At 54.7% G+C, this 22,355-nt stretch overlaps 1 protein-coding gene across 1 annotated transcript in view; it reads left to right on the top strand.

Moving 5' to 3' along the window:
- LOC140399913 (serine/threonine-protein kinase MRCK alpha-like) overlaps positions 1 to 22,355 on the top strand; it is a 188,159-nt gene that overhangs the window by 125,518 nt on the left and 40,286 nt on the right. Inside the window, 8 exon segments of the mRNA XM_072489393.1 lie at positions 461 to 609; positions 4,157 to 4,245; positions 10,150 to 10,193; positions 17,353 to 17,469; positions 18,520 to 18,600; positions 19,906 to 20,011; positions 21,414 to 21,544; positions 21,878 to 22,008. Of these exon segments, the coding sequence (XP_072345494.1) occupies positions 461 to 609; positions 4,157 to 4,245; positions 10,150 to 10,193; positions 17,353 to 17,469; positions 18,520 to 18,600; positions 19,906 to 20,011; positions 21,414 to 21,544; positions 21,878 to 22,008 (848 nt within the window).

Below are 22,355 nucleotides of genomic sequence, written 5' to 3'. Positions count from 1 at the left end.
TGTCCCGCCGGTAAGGTAGGTGGTTTAATCTACGCCGGCGGGACAGGCATTTTAGCGGCGGGACTTCAGCCCATCCGGGCCGGAGAATCGAGCGAGGGGGGGTGGGGGGGGGGGGCCGCCAACCGGCGCGGCGCGATTCCCACCCCCGCCGAATCTCCGGTGCCGGAGAATTCGGCAACCGGCGGGGGCGGGATTCACGGCAGCCCCCGGCGGTTCTCCGACATCTCGCCCAAGGGGAGAATGGGGATGGGTGCGATTTGGGGATAAGGGAGAATGGGGCGGGATTGAGGGGGAGGGGAGACTGGAAGTCAACGTGGCCTCTGGGACATGGTAGTGGGCTGCGAGCTTCATACAGTTTTACCTTCCCCAGGGGTCCGATTCTGAGGGAAGTTAAGAGATAGGAACGTTTTTGTAGAGGAAGGGTAAAGGGGATTCTGAAACTCTCTCTCTATTGGTGCAGGACACACACTGGAAGGCCCGTCGACTGCAGAAACTGGAGGCCTCGGCAAAACTGGAGCTACAGTCAGCGCTGGAGGCCGAGATCCGTGCTAAACAATCACTGCAGGAACAGCTCAATGAAGCCAAGGCCACGTCCCTGGCCACAGAATGGTAAAGGGGAGAGGGGCGAGAGCATGACCCACTCCACACAGCAGCCTCGCAATGTTGTCTCAGTGTATCTAACCCCGAGCTGTACCTGTCCTGGGAGTGTTTGATGGGGACAGTGTAGAGGGAGCTTTACTCTGTATCTAACCCCGAGCTGTACCTGTCCTGGGAGTGTTTGATGGGGGCAGTGTAGAGGGAGCTTTACTCTGTATCTAACCCCGTGCTGTACCTGTCCTAGGAGTGTTTGATGGGGACAGTGTAGAGGGAGCTTTACTCTGTATCTAACCCCGTGCTGTACCTGTCTTGGGAGTGTTTGATGGGGACAGTGTAGAGGGAGCTTTACTCTGTATCTAACCCCGTGCTGTACCTGTCCTGGGAGTGTTTGATGGGGACAGTGTAGAGGGAGCTTTACTCTGTATCTAACCCGTGCTGTACCTGTCCTGGGAGTGTTTGATGGGGACAGTGTAGAGGGAGCTTTACTCTGTATCTAACCCCGAGCTGTACCTGTCCTGGGAGTGTTTGATGGGGGCAGTGTAGAGGGAGCTTTACTCTGTATCTAACCCCGTGCTGTACCTGTCCTGGGAGTGTTTGATGGGGACAGTGTAGAGGGAGCTTTACTCTGTATCTAACCCCGTGCTGTACCTGTCTTGGGAGTGTTTGATGGGGACAGTGTAGAGGGAGCTTTACTCTGTATCTAACCCCGTGCTGTACCTGTCCTGGGAGTGTTTGATGGGGACAGTGTAGAGGGAGCTTTACTCTGTATCTAACCCCGTGCTGTACCTGTCCTGGGAGTGTTTGATGGGGACAGTGTAGAGGGAGCTTTACTCTGTATCTAACCCCGTGCTGTACCTGTCTTGGGAGTGTTTGATGGGGACAGTGTAGAGGGAGCTTTACTCTGTATCTAACCCCGTGCTGTACCTGTCCTGGGAGTGTTTGATGGGGACAGTGTAGAGGGAGCTTTACTCTGTATCTAACCCCATGCTGTACCTGTCCTGGGAGTGTTGGATGGGGACAGTGTAGAGGGAGCTTTACTCTGTATCTAACCCCGTGCTGTACCTGTCCTGGGAGTGTTTGATGGGGACAGTGTAGAGGGAGCTTTACTCTGTATCTAACCCCGAGCTGTACCTTTCCTGGGAGTGTTTGATGGGGACAGTGTCGAGGGAGCCTTACTCTGTATCTAACCCCGTGCTGTACCTGTCCTGGGAGTGTTTGATGGGGACAGTGTAGAGGGAGCTTTACTCTGTATCTAACCCCGTGCTGTACCTGTCCTGGGAGTGTTTGATGGGGACAGTGTAGAGGGAGCTTTACTCTGTATCTAACCCCGTGCTGTACCTGTCCTGGGAGTGTTTGATGGGGACAGTGTAGAGGGAGCTTTACTCTGTATCTAACCCCGTTCTGTACCTGTCCTGGGAGTGTTTGATGGGGACAGTGTAGTGGGAGCTTTACTCTGTATCTAACCCCGTGCTGTACCTGTCCAGGGAGTGTTTGATGGGGACAGTGTAGAGGGAGCTTTACTCTGTATCTAACCCCGTGCTGTACCTGTCCTGGGAGTGTTTGATGGGGACAGTGTAGTGGGAGCTTTACTCTGTATCTAACCCCGTGCTGTACCTGTCCTGGGAGTGCTTAATGGGGACAGTGTAGAGGGAGCTTTACTCTGTATCTAACTCCGTCCTGTACCTGTCCTGGGAGTGTTTGATGGGGGACAGTGTAGAGGGAGCTTTACTCTGTATCTAACCCACTGCTGTACCTGTCCTGGGAGTGTTTGATGGGGACAGTGGAGAGGGAGCTTTACTCTGTATCTAACCCCGTGCTGTACCTGTCCTGGGAGTGTTTGATGGGGAGAGTGCAGTGGGAGCTTTACTCTGTATCTAACCCCGTGCTGTACCTGTCCTGGGAGTGCTTCATGGGGACAGTGTAGAGGGAGCTTTACTCTGTATCTAACTCCGTCCTGTATCTGTCCTGGGAGTGTTTGATGGGGGACAGTGTAGAGGGAGCTTTACTCTGTATCTAACCCCGTGCTGTACCTGTCCTGGGAGTGATTGATGGGGACAGTGTAGAGGGAGCTTTACTCTGTATCTAACCCCGTGCTGTGCCTATCCTGGGAGTGTTTGATGGGGACAGTGTAGAGGGAGCTTTACTCTGTATCTAACTCCGTCCTGTACCTGTCCTGGGAGTGTTTGATGGGGGACAGTGTAGAGGGAGCTTTACTCTGTATCTAACCCCGTGCTGTACCTGTCCTGGGAGTGTTTGATGGGGACAGTGTAGAGGGAGCTTTACTCTGTATCTAACCCCGTGCTGTACCTGTCCTGGGAGTGTTTGATGGGGACAGTGTAGAGGGAGCTTTGCTCTGTATCTAACCCCGTGCTGTACCTGTGCTGGGAGTGATTGATGGGGACAGTGTAGAGGGAGCTTTACTCTGTCTCTAACCCCGTGCTGTACCTGTCCTGGGAGTGTTTGATGGGGACAGTGTAGAGGGAGCTTTACTCTGTATCTAACCCTGTGCTGTACCTGTCCTGGGAGTGTTTGATGGGGACAATGTAGAGGGAGCTTTACTCTGTATCTAACCCTGTGCTGTACCTGTCCTGGGAGTGTTTGATGGGGACAGTGTAGAGGGAGCTTTACTCTGTATCTAGCCCTGTGCTGTACCTGTCCTGGGAGTGTTTGATGGGGACAGTGTAGAGGGAGCTTTATTCTGTATCTAACCCCGTGCTGTACCTGTCCTGGGAGTGTTTGATGGGGACAGTGTAGAGGGAGCTTTACTCTGTATCTAACACCGTGCTGTATCTGTCCTGGGAGTGTTTGATGGGGACAGTGTAGAGGGAGATTTACTCTGTATCTAACCCCGTGCTGTACCTGTCCTGTGAGTGTTTGATGGGGACAGTGTAGAGGGAGCTTTACTCTGTATCTAACCCCGTGCTGTAACTGTCCTGGGAGTGTTTGATGGGGACAGTGTAGAGGGAGCTTTACTCTGTATCTAACACCGTGCTGCATCTGTCCTGGGAGTGTTTGATGGGGACAGTGTAGAGGGAGATTTACTCTGTATCTAACCCCGTGCTGTACCTGTCCTGTGAGTGTTTGATGGGGACAGTGTAGAGGGAGCTTTACTCTGTATCTAACCCCGTGCTGTAACTGTCCTGCGAGTGTTTGATGTGGACAGTGTAGAGGGAGCTTTACTCTGTAACTAACCCCGTGCTGTACCAGTCCTGGGAGTGTTTGATGGGGGACAGTGTAGAGGGAGCTTTACTCTGTATCTAACCCCGTGCTGTACCTGTCCAGGGAGTGTTTGATGGGGACAGTGTCGAGGGAGCTTTACTCTGTATCTAACCCCGAGCTGTACCTGTCCTGGGAGTGTTTGATGGGGACAGTGTAGAGGGAGCTTTACTCTGTATCTAACCCCGTGCTGTACCTGTCCTGGGAGTGTTTGATGGGGGACAGTGTAGAGGGAGCTTTGCTCTGTATTTGACACCGCGCTGTGCCTATCCTCGCATTGTTTGATGAGGACAGTGTAACACTATAATCGACCTGTCGTATGCGCCTCTCCCTTTCTCTGCAGCAAGTTACAGGAACTTGAGAAGCAGAACGAATCTCTGAGGTTGGAAATCGAAAAGCTGAAAGAGGAGGCGCAGACCAAGGTGCGAAAAGGTGAGGACGGTGCTCGTTCTCGTCAGGGAGGGCCCGTGCTGGGCTGGAAACCGCTGGCCGACAGGGCGCGACGGCCTCCGGGCCTAGTGTCAGGCTTCAGGCCTGTGGCAGCTGATAACGGCTCAGCAAAATGGAGCAAAGGATTAATGAGGAGGAGTGGGTCTGCACCCCTTGGAGCCATGCCGGAGAATTGCAGCACTGGAGGCGGCCATTCGCCCCATCCCAACAGCGCCAACTCCCCGAATGAACAATTCAGCCCTCCGATAACCCGGCACATTTTTTTTCCCTTTTCAGATAATAATCCAATTCCCTTTCGACAGCCTCGATTGAGCGGGCCTCCACCTCACTCTCGGGCAGCGCTCCCCAGATCCTAACCCCCTCGCCGCGTGGAGACGGCTTCTCCTCGTGTCGCCATGGCGATGTCTGCCAAGTGCCTCAAATCTGTGCCCCTCTCGTTCCCGATCCTTCCCGCGAGTGGGAAGAGCTCTCCCCGGCGCCTCAAGGCTCTGGAACACTTCGATCTCAAATCTGCCCTCGGCCTACTCTCCTCCAGGGACAGGGCCTTCCCAGCCTCTCCGTTCTGCCTTCGTAGCGGAAGTTCTTCATCCCTGGCATCACCCTCGTCAATCTTTTCCCGCACTCTCGCCCTCCCTCCAATGTCTTCACGTCCTTCCTTCCAGCTCTGGGGAGAACCAATGTTTCATGTGGAAACTCCACAAGTCGACACTCCAAGATATTTAAGTTGATGGTTAAGACTGGGAGGTGGTGCCTTTGAGTGGGTTCTTCTGAGGGGTGAACGGTGGTCTAAGGGCCAGCGAACCACACACACACCTTTTGGTCTTGCCCAAGCTTGTAAAATTGTCCTTTATTTAAGACCATAAGACATAGGAGCAGAATTAGGCCACTCGGCCCATCGAGTCTGCTCCGCCATTCAATCATGGCTGATATTTTCTCACCCCCATTCTCCTGCCTTCTCCCCATAACCCCTGATCCCCTTATTAATCAAGAACCTATCTCTCTCTGTCTTAAAGACTCTCAGTGATTTGGCCTCCACAGCCTTCTGCGGCAAAGAGTTCCACAGATTCCCCACCCTCTGGCTGAAGAAATTCCTCCTCATCTCTGTTTTAAAGGATCAAAGAACAAACAAAGAGCAAAGAAATGTACAGCACAGAAACAGGCCCTTCGGCCCTCCAAGCCCGCGCCAACCATGCTGCCCGACTAAACTACAATCTTCTACACTTCCTGGGTCCGCATCCCTCTATTCCCATCCCATTCATGTATTTGTCAAGATGCCCCTTAAATGTCACTATCGTCCCTGCTTCCACCACCTCCTCCGGCAGCGAGTTCCAGGCACCCGCTACCCTCTGTGTAAAAAAACTTGCCTCGTACATCTCCTCTAAACCTTGCCCCTCTCACCTTAAACCTATGCCCCCTAGTAATTGACCCCTCGACTGGGGAAAAGCCTCTGACTATCCACTCTGTCTATGCCCCTCATAATTTTGTGGACCTCTATCAGGTCGCCCCTCAACCTCCTTCGTCCCAGTGAGAACAAACCGAGTTTATTCAAATGCTCCTCATAGCTAATGCCCTCCACACCAGGCAACATTCTGGTAAATCTCTTCTGCACCCTCTCTAAAGCCTCCACATCCTTCTGGTAGTGTGGCGACCAGAATTGAACACTATACTCCAAGTGTGGCCTAACTAAGGTTCTATACAGCTGCAACATGACTTGCCAATTCTTATACTCAATGCCCCGGCCAATGAAGGCAAGCATGCCGTGTGCCTTCTTGACTACCTTCTCCACCTGTGTTGCCCCTTTCAGTGACCTGTGGACCTGTACACCTAGATCTCTCTGACTTTCAATACTCTTGAGGGTTCTACCATTCACTGTCTATTCCCTACCTGCATTAGACCTTCCAAAATGTATTACCTCACATTTGTCCAGATTAAACTCCATCTGCCATCTCTCCGCCCAAGTCTCCAAACGATCTAAATCCTGCTGTATTATCTGACAGTCCTCATCGCTATCCGCAATTCCACCAACCTTTTTGTCGTCTGCAAACTTACTAATCAGACCAGTTACATTTTCCTCCAAATCATTTATATATACTACGAACAGCAAAGGTCCCAGCACTGATCCCTGTGGAACACCACTAGTCACAGCCCTCCAATCAGAAAAGCACCCTTCCATTGCTACTCTCTGCCTTCTATGACCTAGCCAGTTCTGTATCCACCTTGCCAGCTCACCCCTGATCCCGTGTGACTTCACCTTTTGTACTAGTCTACCATGAGGGACCTTGTCAAAGGCCTTACTGAAGTCCATATAGACAACATCCACTGCCCTACCTGCATGAATCATCTTTGTGACCTCCTCGAAAAACTCTATCAAGTTAGTGAGACACGACCTCCCCTTCACAAAACCATGCTGCCTCTCACTAATACGTTCATTTGCTTCCAAATGGGAGTAGATCCTGTCTCGAAGAATTCTCTCCAGTAATTTCCCTACCACTGACGTAAGGCTCACCGGCCTGTAGTTCCCTGGATTATCCTTGCTACCTTTCTTAAACAAAGGAACAAGATTGGCTATTCTCCAGTCCTCCGGGGCATCACCTAAAGACAGCGAGGATCCAAAGATTTCTGTCAAGGCCTCAGCAATTTCCTCTCCAGCCTCCTTCAGTATTCTGGGGTAGATCCCATCAGGCCCTGGGGACTTATCTACCTTAATATTTTTTCAAGACGCCCAACACCCCGTCTTTTTGGATCTCAATGTGACCCAGGCTATCTACAGACCCATCTCCAGACTCAACATCCTCCAATTACTTCTCTTTGGTGAATACTGATGCAAAGTACTCATTTAGTACCTCGCCCATTTCCTCTGGCTCCACACATAGATTCCCTTGCCTATCCTTCAGTGGGCCAACCCTTTCCCTGCCTACCCTCTTGCTTTTTATGTATGTGTAAAAAGCCTTGGGATTTTCCTTAACCCTATTTGCCAATGACTTTTCGTGACCCCTTCTAGCCCTCCTGACTCCTTGCTTAAGTTCCTTCCTACTTTCCTTATATTCCACGCAGGCTTCGTCTGTTCCCAGCCTTTTAGCCCTGACAAATGCCTCCTTTTTCTTTTTGACGAGGCCTACAATATCTCTTGTTATCCAAGGTTCCCGAAAATTGCCGTATTTATCCTTCTTCCGCACAGGAACATGCCGGTCCTGAATTCCTTTCAACTGACACTTGAAAGCCTCCCACATGTCAGATGTTGATTTACCCTCAATCATCCGCCCCCAATCTAGGTTCTTCAGTTCCCGCCTAATATTGTTATAATTAGCCTTCCCCCAATTTAGCACATTCATCCTAGGACCACTCTTATCCTTGTCCACCAGCACTTTAAAATTTACTGAATTGTGGTCACTGTTCCCCGAAATGCTCCCCTATTGAAACTTCTACCACCTGGCCGGGCTCATTCCCAATACCAGGTCCAGTACAGCCCCTTCCCTCGTTGGACTGTCTACATATTGTTTTAAGAAGCCCTCCTGGATGCTCCTTACAAACTCTGCCCCGTCTAAGCCCCTGGCACTAACTGAGTCCCAGTCAATATTGGGGAAGTTGAAGTCTCCCATCACCACAACCCTGTTGTTTTTACTCTTTTCCAAAATCTGTCTACCTATCTGCTCCTCTATCTCCTGCTGGCTGTTGGGAGGCCTGTAGTAAACCCCCAACATTGTGACTACACCCTTCTTATTCCTGATCTCTACCCATACAGCCTCGCTGCCCTCTGAGGTGTCCTCCCGTAGTACAGCTGTGATATTCTCCCTAACCAGTAGCGCAACTCTGCCACCCCTTTTACATCCCCCTCTATCCCGCCTGAAACATCTAAATCCTGGAATGTTTAGCTGCCAATCCTGCCCTTCCCTCAACCAGGTCTCTGTAATGGCAACAACATCATAGTCCCAAGTAGTAATCCAAGCTCTAAGTTCATCTGCCTTACCCGTAATACTTCTTGCATTAAAACATATGATCGTCCCTTCAGTCTGAGATTGTGTCCTCTGCTTCTAGTTTTTCCTACAAGTGGAAACATCCAGGGGCAGCGCGGTGGCGCAGTGGTTAGCACTGCAGCCTCACGGCGCCGAGGTCCCAGGTTCGATCCCGGCTCTGGGTCACTGTCCGTGTGGAGTTTGCACATTCTCCCTGTGTCTGCGTGGGTTTCGCCCCCACAACCCAAAGATGTGCAGGGTTAGGTGGATTGGCCATGCTAAATTGCCCCTTAATTGGAAAAATGAATTGGGTACTCTAAATTTATTTTTAAAAAACAAGTGGAAACATCATCTCCACGTCCACTCTATCCGGGCCTCGCAGTCTCCTGTAAGTTTCAATAAGATCCCCCCCTCAACCTTCTAAACTCCAACGAGTACAGACCCAGAGTCCTCAACCGTTTCTCGTACGACGAGCTCTTCATTCCAGGGATCATTCTTGTGAACCTCCTCTGGCCCCTTTCCAAGGCCCCAGCACGTCCTTCCTTAGATACGGGGCCCAAAACCGCTCACAATACTCCAAATGGGCCTTATACAGCCTCAGAAGTACATCCCTGGTCTTGTATTCCAGCCCTCTCGACATGAATGCTAACATTGCATTTGCCTTCCTAACTGCCGACTGAACCTGCACGTTAACCTTAAGAGAATCGTGAACAAGGACTCCCATAAGAACATAAGAACTAGGAGCAGGAGTAGGCCATCTGGCCCCTCGAGCCTGCTCCACCATTCAATGAGATCATGGCTGATCTTTTGTGGACTCAGCTCCACTTTCCGGCCCGAACACCATAACCCTTAATCCCTTTATTCTTCAAAAAACTATCTATCTTTATCTTAAAAACATTTAATGAAGGAGCCTCTACTGCTTCACTGGGCAAGGAATTCCATAGATTCACAACCCTTTAGGTGAAGAAGTTCCTCCTAAACTCAGTCCTAAATCTACTTCCCCTTATTTTGAGGCTATGCCCCCTAGTTCTGCTTTTACCCACCAGTGGAAACAACCTGCCCGCATCTATCCTATCTATTCCCTTCATAATCTTATATGTTTCTATAAGATCCCCCCTCATCCTTCTAAATTCCAACGAGTACAGTCCCAGTCTACTCAACCTCTCCTCGTAATCCAACCCCTTCAGCTCTGGGATTAACCTAGTGAATCTCCTCTGCACACCCTCCAGTGCCAGTACGTCCTTTCTCAAGTAAGGAGACCAAAACTGAACACAATACTCCAGGTGTGGCCTCACTAACACCTTATACAATTGCAGCAGAACCTCCCTAGTCTTAAACTCCATCCCTCTAGCAATGAAGGACAAAATTCCATTTGCCTTCTTAATCACCTGCTGCACCTGAAAACCAACTTTCTGCGACTCATGCACTAGCACACCCAGGTCTCTCTGCACAGCAGCATGTTTTAATATTTTATCATTTAAATAATAATCCCTTTTGCTGTTATTCCTACCAAAATGGATAACCTCACATTTGTCAACATTGTATTCCATGTCCCAAGTCCCTTTGTGCTTCACATTCCTGAAATTTCCCATTTAGAAATAGCCTGTGCCTCCGTTCTTCCGACCAAAACCTCACACTTTTCCACCTTGTATTACATCTGCCACTTCTTTGCCCACTCTCCCCGCCTGCCCAGGTCCTTCTGCAGCCACCCCCCTGCTTCCTCAATACTACCTGTCCCTCTGCGGACCTTGGAAACACAATCGTTGACACAACGTCGGGGATTTGGGGAACGTATAGCATTTCTGCGCCTTAAAAAGATCAAGTCGAGCATGAGGGGGTCGGTGGAAGGGTATGACATCACCTTTTTCAGGGTTGAGGGCATTGGGAAGGTTGCGGACGTTAAACCCCGGCTCAAACTTTGATTCCTCCACAGGTCTTCGCCAGGATTCCTTCTTCTCGTTCCTCACTCCACTCTCAGTGAGTATCCTCGCTCGCGGCCAAATGTCTTCCATCTGTCCCCAGCCTTACGCTCGACGGCTTGACCCTTGATTCCTTTACTGCCCTTGCTCCCCGCCCCCCCCCCCCCGCCCCCGCTTCTAAGAGGTTGCGGAGCGAGAAGGAGGCCATTCGGCCCCGTCCAGCCCCTTCTGCTTCAGTCAGGTCACATTGTACCGGCAGCCTGACTCCCTTTTGGTTCCCTAATCCTTATTCCTCTTACCATAGAACCCCGACAGTGCAGAAGGAGGCCATTCGGCCCATCAGGTCTTCACCGAACTGCTGAAAGAGCATCCTACATAAGCCCACACCACCGCCCTATCCCCACCTAACCTGTACATCCCTTGCTCTGTAACTTCCTCCAGACCCTACAACACTCCCTATCTCTGTAACCTCCTCCAGACACTACAACCCTCCCTATCTCTGTAACCTCCTCCAGCCCCTACAACCCTCCCTATCTCTGTAACCTCCTCCAGACCTTACAACCCTCCCTATCTCTGTAACTTCCTCCAGCCCCAACACTCCCTATCTCTGTAACCTCCTCCAGCCCCTACAACCCTCCCTATCTCTGTAACCTCCTCCAGCCCCTACAACCCTCCCTATCTCTGTAACCTCCTCCAGACCCTACAACCCTCCCTATCTCTGTAACCTCCTCCAGCCCCAACACTCCCTATCTCTGTAACCTCCAGCTCCTCCACCCCTCCCTATCTCTGTAACCTCCTCCAGCCCCGACAACCCTCACTATCTCTGTAACCTCCTCCAGCCCCTACAACCCTCCCTATCTCTGTAACCTCCTCCAGTCCTAACAACCCTCCCTATTTCTGTAAACTCCTCCAACCCCGACAACCCTCCCTATCTCTGTAAACTCCTCCAGCCCTTACAACCCTCCCTAACTCTGTAACTTCCTCCAGACCCTACAACCCTCCCTATCTCTGTAACCTCCTCCAGACCCTACAACCCTCCCTATCTCTGTAACTTCCTCCAGACCCTACAACACTCCCTATCTCTGTAACCTCCTCCAGCCCCGACAACCATCCCTATCTCTGTACCCTCCTCCAGCCCCTACAACACTCCCTATCTCTGTAACCTCCTCCAGCCCCGACAACCGTCCCTATCTCTGTAACTTCCTCCAGACCCTACAACCCTCCCTATCACTGTAACTTCCTCCAGACCCTACAACCCTCCCTATCACTGTAACTTCCTCCAGCCCCTACAACCCTCCCTATCTCTGTAACCTCCTCCAGCCCCTACAACCCTCCCTATCTCTGTAACCTCCTCCAGCCCCCTACAACCCTCCCTATCTCTGTAAACTCCTCCAGCCCCTACAACCCTCCCTATCTCCGTAACTTCCTCCAGCCCCGACAACACTCCCTATCTCTGTAACCTCCTCCAGCCCCGACAACCATCCCTATCTCTGTACCCTCCTCCAGCCCCTACAACACTCCCTATCTCTGTAACCTCCTCCAGCCCCGACAACCGTCCCTATCTCTGTAACTTCCTGCAGCCCCGACAACACTCCCTATCTCTGTAACCTCCTCCAGCCCCTACAACCCTCCCTATCTCTGTACCCTCCTCCAGCCCCTACAACACTCCCTATCTCTGTAACCTCCTCCAGCCCCTACAACCCTCCCTATCTCTGTAACCTCCTCCAGCCCCTACGACCCTCCCCATTTCTGTAAACTCCTCCAACCCCGACAACCCTCCCTATCTCTGTAAACTCCTCCAGCCCCTACAACCCTCCCTAACTCTGTAACCTCCTCTCACCCCTACAACCCTCCCTATCTCAGTAACTTCCTCCAGCCCGACAACCCTATTTCTGTAACCTCGTCCAGACCGTACAACCCTCCCTATCTCTGTAACCTCCTCCAGTCCCTACTATCGTCTCTATCTCTGTAACCTCCTCCAGCCCCTACAACCCTCCCTATCTCTGTAACCTCCTCCAGCCCCTACAACCCTCCCTATGTCTGTAACCCCCTCCAGCCGCGACAACCCTCCCTATCTCTGTAACCTCCTACAGCCCTACAACCCTCCCTATCTCTGTAACCTCCTCCAGGCCCTTCAACCCTCCCTACCTCTGTAACCTCCCCCAGCCCCTACAACTTTCCCTATCTCCGTAGCTTCGTCCAGCCCCTACAACCCTCCCTATCTCTGTAACCTCCTCCAGCCCCGACAACCCTCCCTATCTCTGTAACTTCCTCCAGTCCCTACAACCCTGCCTATCTCTGTAACCTCCTCCAGACCCTACAACCCTCCCTCCCTCCCTATCTCTGTAACCTCCTCCAGACCCTACAACCCTCCCTATCTGGGTAACTTCCTCCAGCCCGACAACCCTCCCTATTTCTGTAACCTCGTCCAGCCCGTACAACCCTCCCTATCCCTGTAACCTCCTCAATCCCCTACAACCCTCCCTATCTCTGTAACCCCCTCCAGCCCCTACAACCCTCCCTATCTCTGTAACCTCCTCCAGCCCCTACAACCCTCCCTCTCTGTAACTTCCTCCAGCCCCTACAACCCTCCCTATCTCTGTAACCTCCTCCAGGCCCTACAACCCTCCCTATCCCTGTAACCTCCTCAATCCCCTACAACCCTCCCTATCTCTGTAACCCCCTCCAGCCCCTACAACCCTCCCTATCTCTGTAACCTCCTCCAGCCCCTACAGCCCTCCCTCTCTGTAACTTCCTCCAGCCCCTACAACCCTCCCTATCTCTGTAACCTCCTCCAGGCCCTACAACCCTCCCTATCTCAGTAACCTCCTCCAGCCCCCTACAACCCTCCCTATCTCTGTAACCTCCAGCCCCTACAACCCTCCCTATCTTTGTAACTTCCTCCAGCCCCGACAACACTCCCTATCTCTGTAACCTCCTCCAGCCCTACAACCCTCCCTATCTCTGTAACTTCCTCCAGCCCGACAACCCTCCCTATCTTTGTAACTTCCTCCAGCCCCGACAACACTCCCTATCTCTGTAACCTCCTCCAGCCCTACAACCCTCCCTATTTCTGTAACCTCGTCCAGCCCGTACAACCCTCCCTATCTCTGTAACCTCCTCCAGTCCCTACAACCCTCCCTATCTCTGTAACCTCCTCCAGCCCCAACACTCCCTATCTCTGTAACCTCCAGCTCCTCCACCCCTCCCTATCTCTGTAACCTCCTCCAGCCCCGACAACCCTCACTATCTCTGTAACCTCCTCCAGCCCCTACAACCCTCCCTATCTCTGTAACTTCCTCCAGACCCTACAACCCTCCCTATCTCTGTAACCTCCTCCAGCCCCGACAACCCTCCCTATCTCTGTAACCTCCTCCAGCCCCGACAACCGTCCCTATCTCTGTAACCTCCTCCAGTCCTAACAACCCTCCCTATCTCTGTAACCTCCTCCAGCCCCGACAACCGTCCCTATCTCTGTAACTTCCTGCAGCCCCAACACTCCCTATCTCTGTAACCTCCTCCAGACCCTACAACCCTCCCTATCTCTGTAACTTCCTCCAGACCCTACAACACTCCCTATCTCTGTAACCTCCTCCAGACCCTACAACCCTCCCTATCTCTGTAACTTCCTCCAGTCCCTACAACCCTCCCTATCTCTGTAACCTCCTCCAGCCCCCTGCAACCCTCCCTATCTCTGTAAACTCCTCCAGCCCCTACAACCCTCCCGATCTCTGTAACTTCCTCCAGCCCCGACAACCCTCCCTATCTCTGTAACCTCCTCCAGACCCTACAACCCTCCCTATCTCTGTAACCTCCTCTCACCCCTACAACCCTCCCTATCTCTGTAACCTCCTCCATCCCCTACAACCCTCCCTATCTCTGTCACCTTCCCCAGTCCCTACAACCCTCCCTATCTCTGTAACTTCCTCCAGCCCGACAACCCTCCCTATTTCTGTAACCTCGTCCAGCCCGTACAACCCTCCCTATCTCAATAACCTCCTCCAGTCCCTACTATCGTCCCTATCTTTGTAACCTCCTCCAGCCCCTACAACCCTCCCTATCTCTGTAACCTCCTCCAGCCCCTACAACCCTCCCTATCTCTGTAACCTCCTCCAGACACTACAACCCTCCCTATCTCTGTAACCTCCTCCAGACCCTACAACCCTCCCTATCTCTGTAACTTCCTCCAGACCCTACAACCCTCCCTATCACTGTAACTTCCTCCAGCCCCTACAACCCTCCCTATCTCTGTAACCTCCTCCAGCCCCTACAACCCTCCCTATCTCTGTAACTTCCTCCAGCTCCCTACAACCCTCCCTATCTCTGTAAACTCCTCCAGCCCCTACAACCCTCCCTATCTCTGTAACTTCCTCCAGCCCCGACAACACTCCCTATCTCTGTAACCTCCTCCAGCCCCGACAACCATCCTTATCTCTGTACCCTCCTCCAGCCCCTACAACCCTCCCTATCTCTGTAACCTCCTCCAGCCCCGACAACCGTCCCTATCTCTGTAACTTCCTGCAGCCCCGACAACACTCCCTATCTCTGTAACCTCCTCCAGCCCCTACAACCCTCCCTATCTCTGTATCCTCCTCCAGCCCCTACAACACTCCCTATCTCTGTAACCTCCTCCAGCCCCTACAACCCTCCCTATCTCTGTAACCTCCTCCAGCCCCTACAACCCTCCCCATTTCTGTAAACTCCTCCAACCCCGACAACCCTCCCTATCTCTGTAAACTCCTCCAGCCCCTACAACCCTCCCTAACTCTGTAACCTCCTCTCACCCCTACAACCCTCCCTATCTCAGTAACTTCCTCCAGCCCGACAACCCTATTTCTGTAACCTCGTCCAGACCGTACAACCCTCCCTATCTCTGTAACCTCCTCCAGTCCCTACTATCGTCTCTATCTCTGTAACCTCCTCCAGCCCCTACAACCCTCCCTATCTCTGTAACTTCCTCCAGCCCCTACAACCCTCCCTATGTCTGTAACCCCCTCCAGCCGCGACAACCCTCCCTATCTCTGTAACCTCCTACAGCCCTACAACCCTCCCTATCTCTGTAACCTCCTCCAGGCCCTACAACCCTCCCTATCTCTGTAACCTCCCCCAGCCCCTACAACCTTCCCTATCTCCGTAGCTTCGTCCAGCCCCTACAACCCTCCCTATCTCTGTAACCTCCTCCAGCCCCGACAACCCTACCTATCTCTGTAACTTCCTCCAGCCCCTACAACCCTCCCTATCTCTGTAACCTCCTCCAGACCCTACAACCCTCCCTCCCTCCCTATCTCTGTAACCTCCTCCAGACCCTACAACCCTCCCTATCTCGGTAACTTCCTCCAGCCCGACAACCCTCCCTATTTCTGTAACCTCGTCCAGCCCGTACAACCCTCCCTATCTCTATAACCTCCTCCATTCCCTACTATCGTCCCTATCCCTGTAACCTCCTCCAGCCCCTACAACCCTCCCTATCTCTGTAACCCCCTCCAGCCGCGACAACCCTCCCTATCTCTGTAACCTCCTCCAGCCCCGACAACCCTCCCTATCTCTGTAACCTCCTCCAGCCCCCTACAACCCTCCCTATCTCTGTAACCTCCAGCCCCTACAACCCTCCCTATCTTTGTAACTTCCTCCAGCCCCGACAACACTCCCTATCTCTGTAACCTCCTCCAGCCCTACAACCCTCCCTATCTCTGTAACTTCCTCCAGCCCGACAACCCTCCCTATTTCTGTAACCTCGTCCAGCCCGTACAACCCTCCCTATCTCTATAACCTCCTCCAGTCCCTACTATCGTCCCTATCTCTGTAACCTCCTCCGGCTCCTACAACCTTTCCTATCTCTGTAACCTCCTCCAGCCCCTACAACCCTCCCTATCTCTGTAACCTCCTCCAGACCCTACAACCCTCCCTATCTCTGTAACCTCCTCTAGACCCTACAACCCTCCCTATCTCTGTAACTTCCTCCAGTCCCTACAACCCTCCCTATCACTGTAACTTCCTCCAGCCCCTACAACCCTCCCTATCTCTGTAACTTCCTCCAGCCCCTACAACCCTCCCTATCTCTGTAACCTCCTCCAGCCCCTACAACCCTCCCTATCTCTGTAACCTCCTCCAGCCCCTACAACCCTCCCTATCTCTGTAACTTCCTCCAGACCCTATAACCCTCCCTATCACTGTAACTTCCTCCAGCCCCTGCAACCCTCCCTATCTCTGTAACCTCCTGCAGCCCCTACAACCCTCCCTATCTCTGTAACCTCCTCCAGCCCCTACAACCCTCCCTATCTCTGTAACCTCCTCCAGCCCCTACAACCCTCCCTATCTCTGTAACTTCCTCCAGCCCCGACAACACTCCCTATCTCTGTAACCTCCTCTCGCCCCGACAACCCTCCCTATCTCTGTACCCTCCTCCAGCCCCTACAACCCTCCCTATCTCTGTAACCTCCTCCAGCCCCGACAACCGTCCCTATCTCTGTAACTTCCTGCAGCCCCGACAACACTCCCTATCTCTGTAACCTCCTCCAGCCCCTACAACCCTCCCTATCTCTGTACCCTCCTCCAGCCCCTACAACACTCCCTATCTCGGTAACCTCCTCCAGCCGCTTCAACCCTCTCTATCTCTGTAACCTCCTCCAGCCCCTACAACCCTCCCTATCTCTGTAACCTCCTCCAGCCCCAACAACCCTCCCTATCTCTGTAACTTCCTCCAGACCCTACAACCCTCCCTATCACTGTAACTTCCTCCAGCCCCTACAACCCTCCCTATCTCTGTAACCTCCTCCAGCCCCTACAACCCTCCCTATCTCTGTAACCTCCTCCAGCCCCTACAATCCTCCCTATCTCTGTAACCTCCTCCAGCACCTACCGCCCTCCCTGTCTCTGTAACCTCCTCCATCCCTACAACCCTCCGAGATCTCTGCGCTCCTCCAATTCCGGCCTCTTGAGCATCCCCCGATTCCCGACCGGGCCTTCAGCCTGCCTGGTGGTGGGACCCTAAGCTTTGGAATTCCCTCCCTCAACCTCTCCACGTCTCTCTCTCTCTCTCTCTCATCTCCTTTAAGATGCTCATTAAAACTCACCTCTGCGACCTATCTTTTCATCCCCTGTTCCTGATATCTCCTCATGGGGCTCGGTGTCAAATCTGGGTGAAGGAAGTTCCTCCTCAGGATGTCTTACATGACAACGGTGCTGCTACATAAACACAAATTGTTGTTGTTGGACAGTTCGAGTCGCTGGAATTTCCCTCTGCCTCGCGGATCTCTTTGGACAGCAGGAAGTCCCTGGGCAGTGCAGGCTCTCAGCCCCAGAGTCCGGCCCTTCGAGGCGGAGAGGTAGCAGACGTGAGTACAGCGGGAGGACAGAGCGCTTCCCCTTCCTCGTATCTTTCCGCGCCTTTCTGCTGCCCCGCGCGGCTGCACCCGGGGGGGGGGGCGGGGTGTCGCGGACCGGACGGCCCTGCCTCCGTGGTTTTCGTGGACTGTCTCTGGGCTCCACTCCGCTCAGGCTTCGGGGCCTTCCGTGCTGGAACTCACCAATCAAAGATGGCCGCCGTGCACCAATGGCCTTAGTCCCTGGGGCTAGAGCGAAGGATCATTGGTCAGTGTGAGTAAGTGCGTGCCTGTATTTTCATTCATTCTCACCACACCAGCTAGGCCCGTCCCTATTTTTAAAATAAATTTAGCGTGCCCAATTCATTTTTTCCCAATCATGGGGCAATTTAGCGCGGCCAATCCACCTACCCGGCATATCTTTGGGTTGTGGGGGCGAAACCCACGCAGACACGGGGAGAATGTGCAAACTCCACACGGACAGTGACCCAGGGCCGGGATCGAACCCGGGACCTCGGCGCCGTGAGGCAGCAGGGCTGACCCACTACGCCACCGTGCTGCCCCCTATCACCCATCCCCAATTGCCCCTCGTGAAGGTGGCGGGCGAGCCGCCATCTTGAACCCGCCGCAGTCCCCGTGTGGTGTAGGTACACCCACCGTGCTGTCAGGGAGGGTTGTTCCAGGATTTTGACAGTGAAGGAATGGACGATGTGGTTCCAAGTCGGGCGTGACTCGGGGTGGGAACCTTTCGAGGATGCCGTCCCCGTATGCCTGCTGCCCGTGTTCTCCTTCAAGTGGTGGAGGTTGGGGGTTCGGGAGGTCGAAGGAAAATCGCCGAGACGGCTCGGAATGGGCTGCTCCTGGATGTTCACTCTGGGCCCTGTTTGGACTGCGAAGCTCCAGCCCTCGGTGTGGCCACCTCAGCAGCCCTGGACGAGCTCGTCCTGGGGATGGGTGAAGCCAGGGTCGCGGGCAGCTTTTGCGAGCGCTTCGCTTGTCGAGGGGCGGTTGGCGGAGGCTCGGGGAGCCCACTTTGCTCATTGCCCCTTCCTTCTGCCCCAGGCGGACGAGAAACTTGTGTCTCCGAGAAAGACGGTGAAGAAACCCACATCTCCTCCGCCAGTCACCCCTGCTGCGTACAAGGTAGGAATTTCCAATCGGAATCGATGAACCACATACAGCAAAGACGTGAATGCCATTTTTTTTGGGGGGGGGGGTGGGGGGGGGGTGCGGTTTAATTCTTTCACAGGATTTGAGCGTCGCTGGACAAGGCCAGCGTTTAGGAATAATAATAATCTTTATTATCATCACAAGTAGTCTTATATTAACGCTGCAATGGAGTGACTGTGAAAATCCCCTCGTCGCCACATTCCGGCGCCTGTTCGGGGACGCGGAGGGAGAATTCAGAATGTCCAATTCACCCAACAAGCACGTCTTTCGGGGACTTGTGGGAGGAAACCGGAGCGCCCGGAGGAAACCCACGCAGACCCGGGGGGGGGGGCGGGGGGAAGAACGTGCAGACTCCGCGCAGACAGTGACCCAAGGCCGGCGATCGAACCCGGGGGACCCTGGCGCCGTGAAGCAACAGCGCTAACCACTGTGCTTCGATCCTTCCCTCTTTGCCCCCCCCCCCCACCCCCCCTGAATTGGGCCGTTTGCTGGGCCATTTCGAAGGGCAAGTAAGAATCCGGAGTCGCACGTAGTCCAGACCGGGGCAAGTGGGCAGATTTACCCCTTTCCCCCTAAAGGGGGACATTAATGAACCAGGTGGGCTTTCACGCTGATCGTTGTCACGGTCGCCGTTACGGAGACGAGCTTTACAATTCCAGATTTGATTGAGATCTCTGAAGGCGGGAGGGCAGGTGGTGAAAAAGGCAGATGGGACAGTCGCCTTTATCAATCGGGGCGTAGATTACAAAAGCAGGGAGGTCCTGTTGGAGTTGGACAGAACTTTGGTGAGGCCACAGCTGGAGCACTGTGTGCAGTTCTCGTCGCCACATTACAGGAAGGATGTGACTGCGCTGGAGGGGGGTGCAGAGGAGATTCACCAGGATGTTGCCTGGGATGGAGCGTTTAAGTTATGAGGAGAGGTTGGATAGGCTCGGGCTGTTTTTCGCTGGAGCAGAGAAGACTGAGGGGGCGACCTGATCGAGGTGGACAAGGTTACGAGGGGCGTGGACCGGGTGGAGAGGGAGCAGCCGTTCCCCTCAGTTGAAGGGTCGGTCACGAGGGGGGGACACAAGTTCAAGGTGAGGGGCGGGAGGTTTAGAGGGGATTTGAGGATGAAACTATTAACCCAGAGGGTGGCGAGGGTCTGGGACGCACGGCCTGGGAGGGTGGGAGAGGCGGGGTTGCCTCACATCCTCTTTGAAAAGTACCCAGAGGAGCGCTTGGCGCGTCGATTGCCGCAGTGTGTAATCCTGCCCCCATGTTTTTTTGTGGTCGCAGCCCACGCCTCACCAGTTCAAGCTGAAAACCTTCAGCGCCCCCACAAAGTGCATGCGGTGTACGTCGCTGATGGTGGGCTTGGAGCGACAGGGGTTCAGGTGCGAAGGTGAGGAGAAAGGGAAAACGCAGGGGCTGGGACTTTCCGGGGGGCCTGGGGGAGTGGGGGGGGGTGGGGGGCGTGGGGGGGTGGTAACTGTCCGCTAAACTCTTACGTCAGCGAGAGGGGAGAATCAGCCGGCTTCCCTTGCTCCTGGGACAGGGGGGACCGCCGGCGGGACCGTCGCTCTGCGCCTCGCACGCGCTTTGCCGCGTGAGTGACGTCCTCCCCCCCCCCACCCCGTCCCGTCGGCTGCTCAAAGCCACACCTGCCACCTTCAGACTCAACGTCCTCCAATTCTCCTCTTTGGGCCTTCCTCGCTTGCCACCCTCTGCACACTGGGCCTCACCAGAACCTTCCCGCCCCCGGATCCCGAGTCCCCTTCACTCGTCACCATCCCCCCCCCCCCCTCCAGAGTGGTTCTCCGCCAACCCCTCTGTCTTAAAATGCTCGTCCTGTATTTTCCCATGGCCCCCCCCCCCCCCACCTCTCCGGCCTTGGCCATCCCCTGCTCTTCCAGCCCCTTCAATCCCCGCTCCTTCGATTCCAGCCTCTCCCGATAATAATAATAATCTTTATTGGTGTCGCTTACATTAACACTGCGATGAAGTTACTGCGAAAATCCCCTCGTCGCCACATTCCGGCGCCTGTTCGGGGACGCGGAGGGAGAATTCAGAATGTCCGATTCACCCGACAAGCACGTCTTTCGGGACTTGTGGGAGGAAACCGGAGCGCCCGGAGGAAACCCACGCAGACACGGGGGGAGAACGTGCAGACTCCGCACAGACAGTGACCCAAGCCGGGAATCGAACCCGGGACCCTGGCGCCGTGAAGCAACGGTGCTAACCGCTGTGCTACCGCTCCACCATTAGCACTGCTTTGCCTCACGGCGCCAGGGACCCAGATTCGATCCCGACCTCGGGTGACTGTGCGGAGTCTGCACGTCCTCCCCCCACCGTGTGCGCGTGGGCTTCCTCCGGGCGCTCCGGTTTCCTCCCACAGTCCAAAGATGTGCAGGTTAGGTGGATTGGCCGTGATGTTAATTGCCCCTTCGTGTCCAAAGGGGGTCAGGGGTTATGGGGAGAATGGGGATGAGAAAAATATCAGCCATGATTGAATGGCGGGGCAGAATCGATGGGCCGAGTGGCCTAATTCTGCTCCGATGTCTTATGGGCGTATGGTCAAAGGTTGGGTGGGGTTATGGGGACAGGGCGGGGAATGGGCCTAGGTGGTGGGGGGGGGGGGGGGGGGGGGGGTCTCTTTCGGAGGGCCAGCGCAGGCCCGACGGGCCTAAAGGCCTCCTTCTGCACTGCCGGGAATCAGTGAGCCTCTACGAACGACCGTTCGTTGTTGTTGGCCGCGTCGGAGTCCCCTCTTCTCTCTCACACTGTTCTGTCTTTCTCCCTCTCAGTTTGTAGCTTCGTTTGCCACTCCGCCTGCTCCGCTGAGGCGCGCATCTGCCCCACGCCCCCCGAGCAGATCCGGTCGCTGGGCATCGACCCGATCAAGGGAACCGGGACCGCGTTCGAGGGCTGCGTGTCGGTAAGAACCCAGCAGGGCCGCGCGGAGACCGGGCGCCGCTGGACAGGGGGGGGGCCGCTCGGCCTCGCGCCCAGCCGCGTGCCCCGCGCGCGCGTGTATGTGAGGGAGCACGCGTGTCCCAGTGGGGATTGCGTCCCTCCGAGGGGGCGTGGCGCGTGACCAATGGCCCCACGGGTGGACGTACCGGGGGGGGGGGGGGGGGAGGGGGGGGGAGGCGGCCAGGGAAAATGGCCGGCCTGCGAGGGCGGGGGTTGGTAGAGCAAAACACCAGCGCCCCCCCCCCCCCCCCCACACTTCCTGCCCCGGCCCTGACCCTCCGTTCCTGCCTCGCAGCTGCCAAAGCCGACCGGGGTGAAGAAGGGCTGGCAGCGGGCCCACGCCGTCCTCTGCGACTTCAAGATCTTCCTCTACGAGGCCGCGGGCACGCAGGCCACTGCCGCAGTCACTCACGTCTTCGACCTGCGGTAAGTACGATCCCAGATCCGGGGGGGATGGGGTGGTGGGGGGGTGGCATCGTCCGGGTGCAGCTTTGCAAACCCGAGGGGCACTGAGTCACACAATTGTTACCGGGACGGGAGCCTGGATTGAGGAACGAGGAGTGAAGGTGGGAGTGAGGGACGCGGGGGAATAAGGTGGGAGCGAGGGACATGGAGGGAGGTGGGAGTGAGGGACGCGGGGAGAAGGTGGGAGTGAGGGACACGGGGAGAAGGTGTGAGTGACGGACATGGGGAGAAGGTGGGAGCGAGGGACGCGGGGAGAAGGTGGGAGCGAGGGACGCGGGGAGAAGGTGGGAGTGAGGGACGCGGGGAGA

This window comes from Scyliorhinus torazame, chromosome 24, assembly GCF_047496885.1.
Source record: "Scyliorhinus torazame isolate Kashiwa2021f chromosome 24, sScyTor2.1, whole genome shotgun sequence".
Lineage (NCBI taxonomy): Eukaryota > Metazoa > Chordata > Chondrichthyes > Carcharhiniformes > Scyliorhinidae > Scyliorhinus > Scyliorhinus torazame.
The sequence above is the reverse complement of the archived record's forward strand: the minus strand, read 5'-3'. Positions and strand labels throughout refer to the sequence as shown.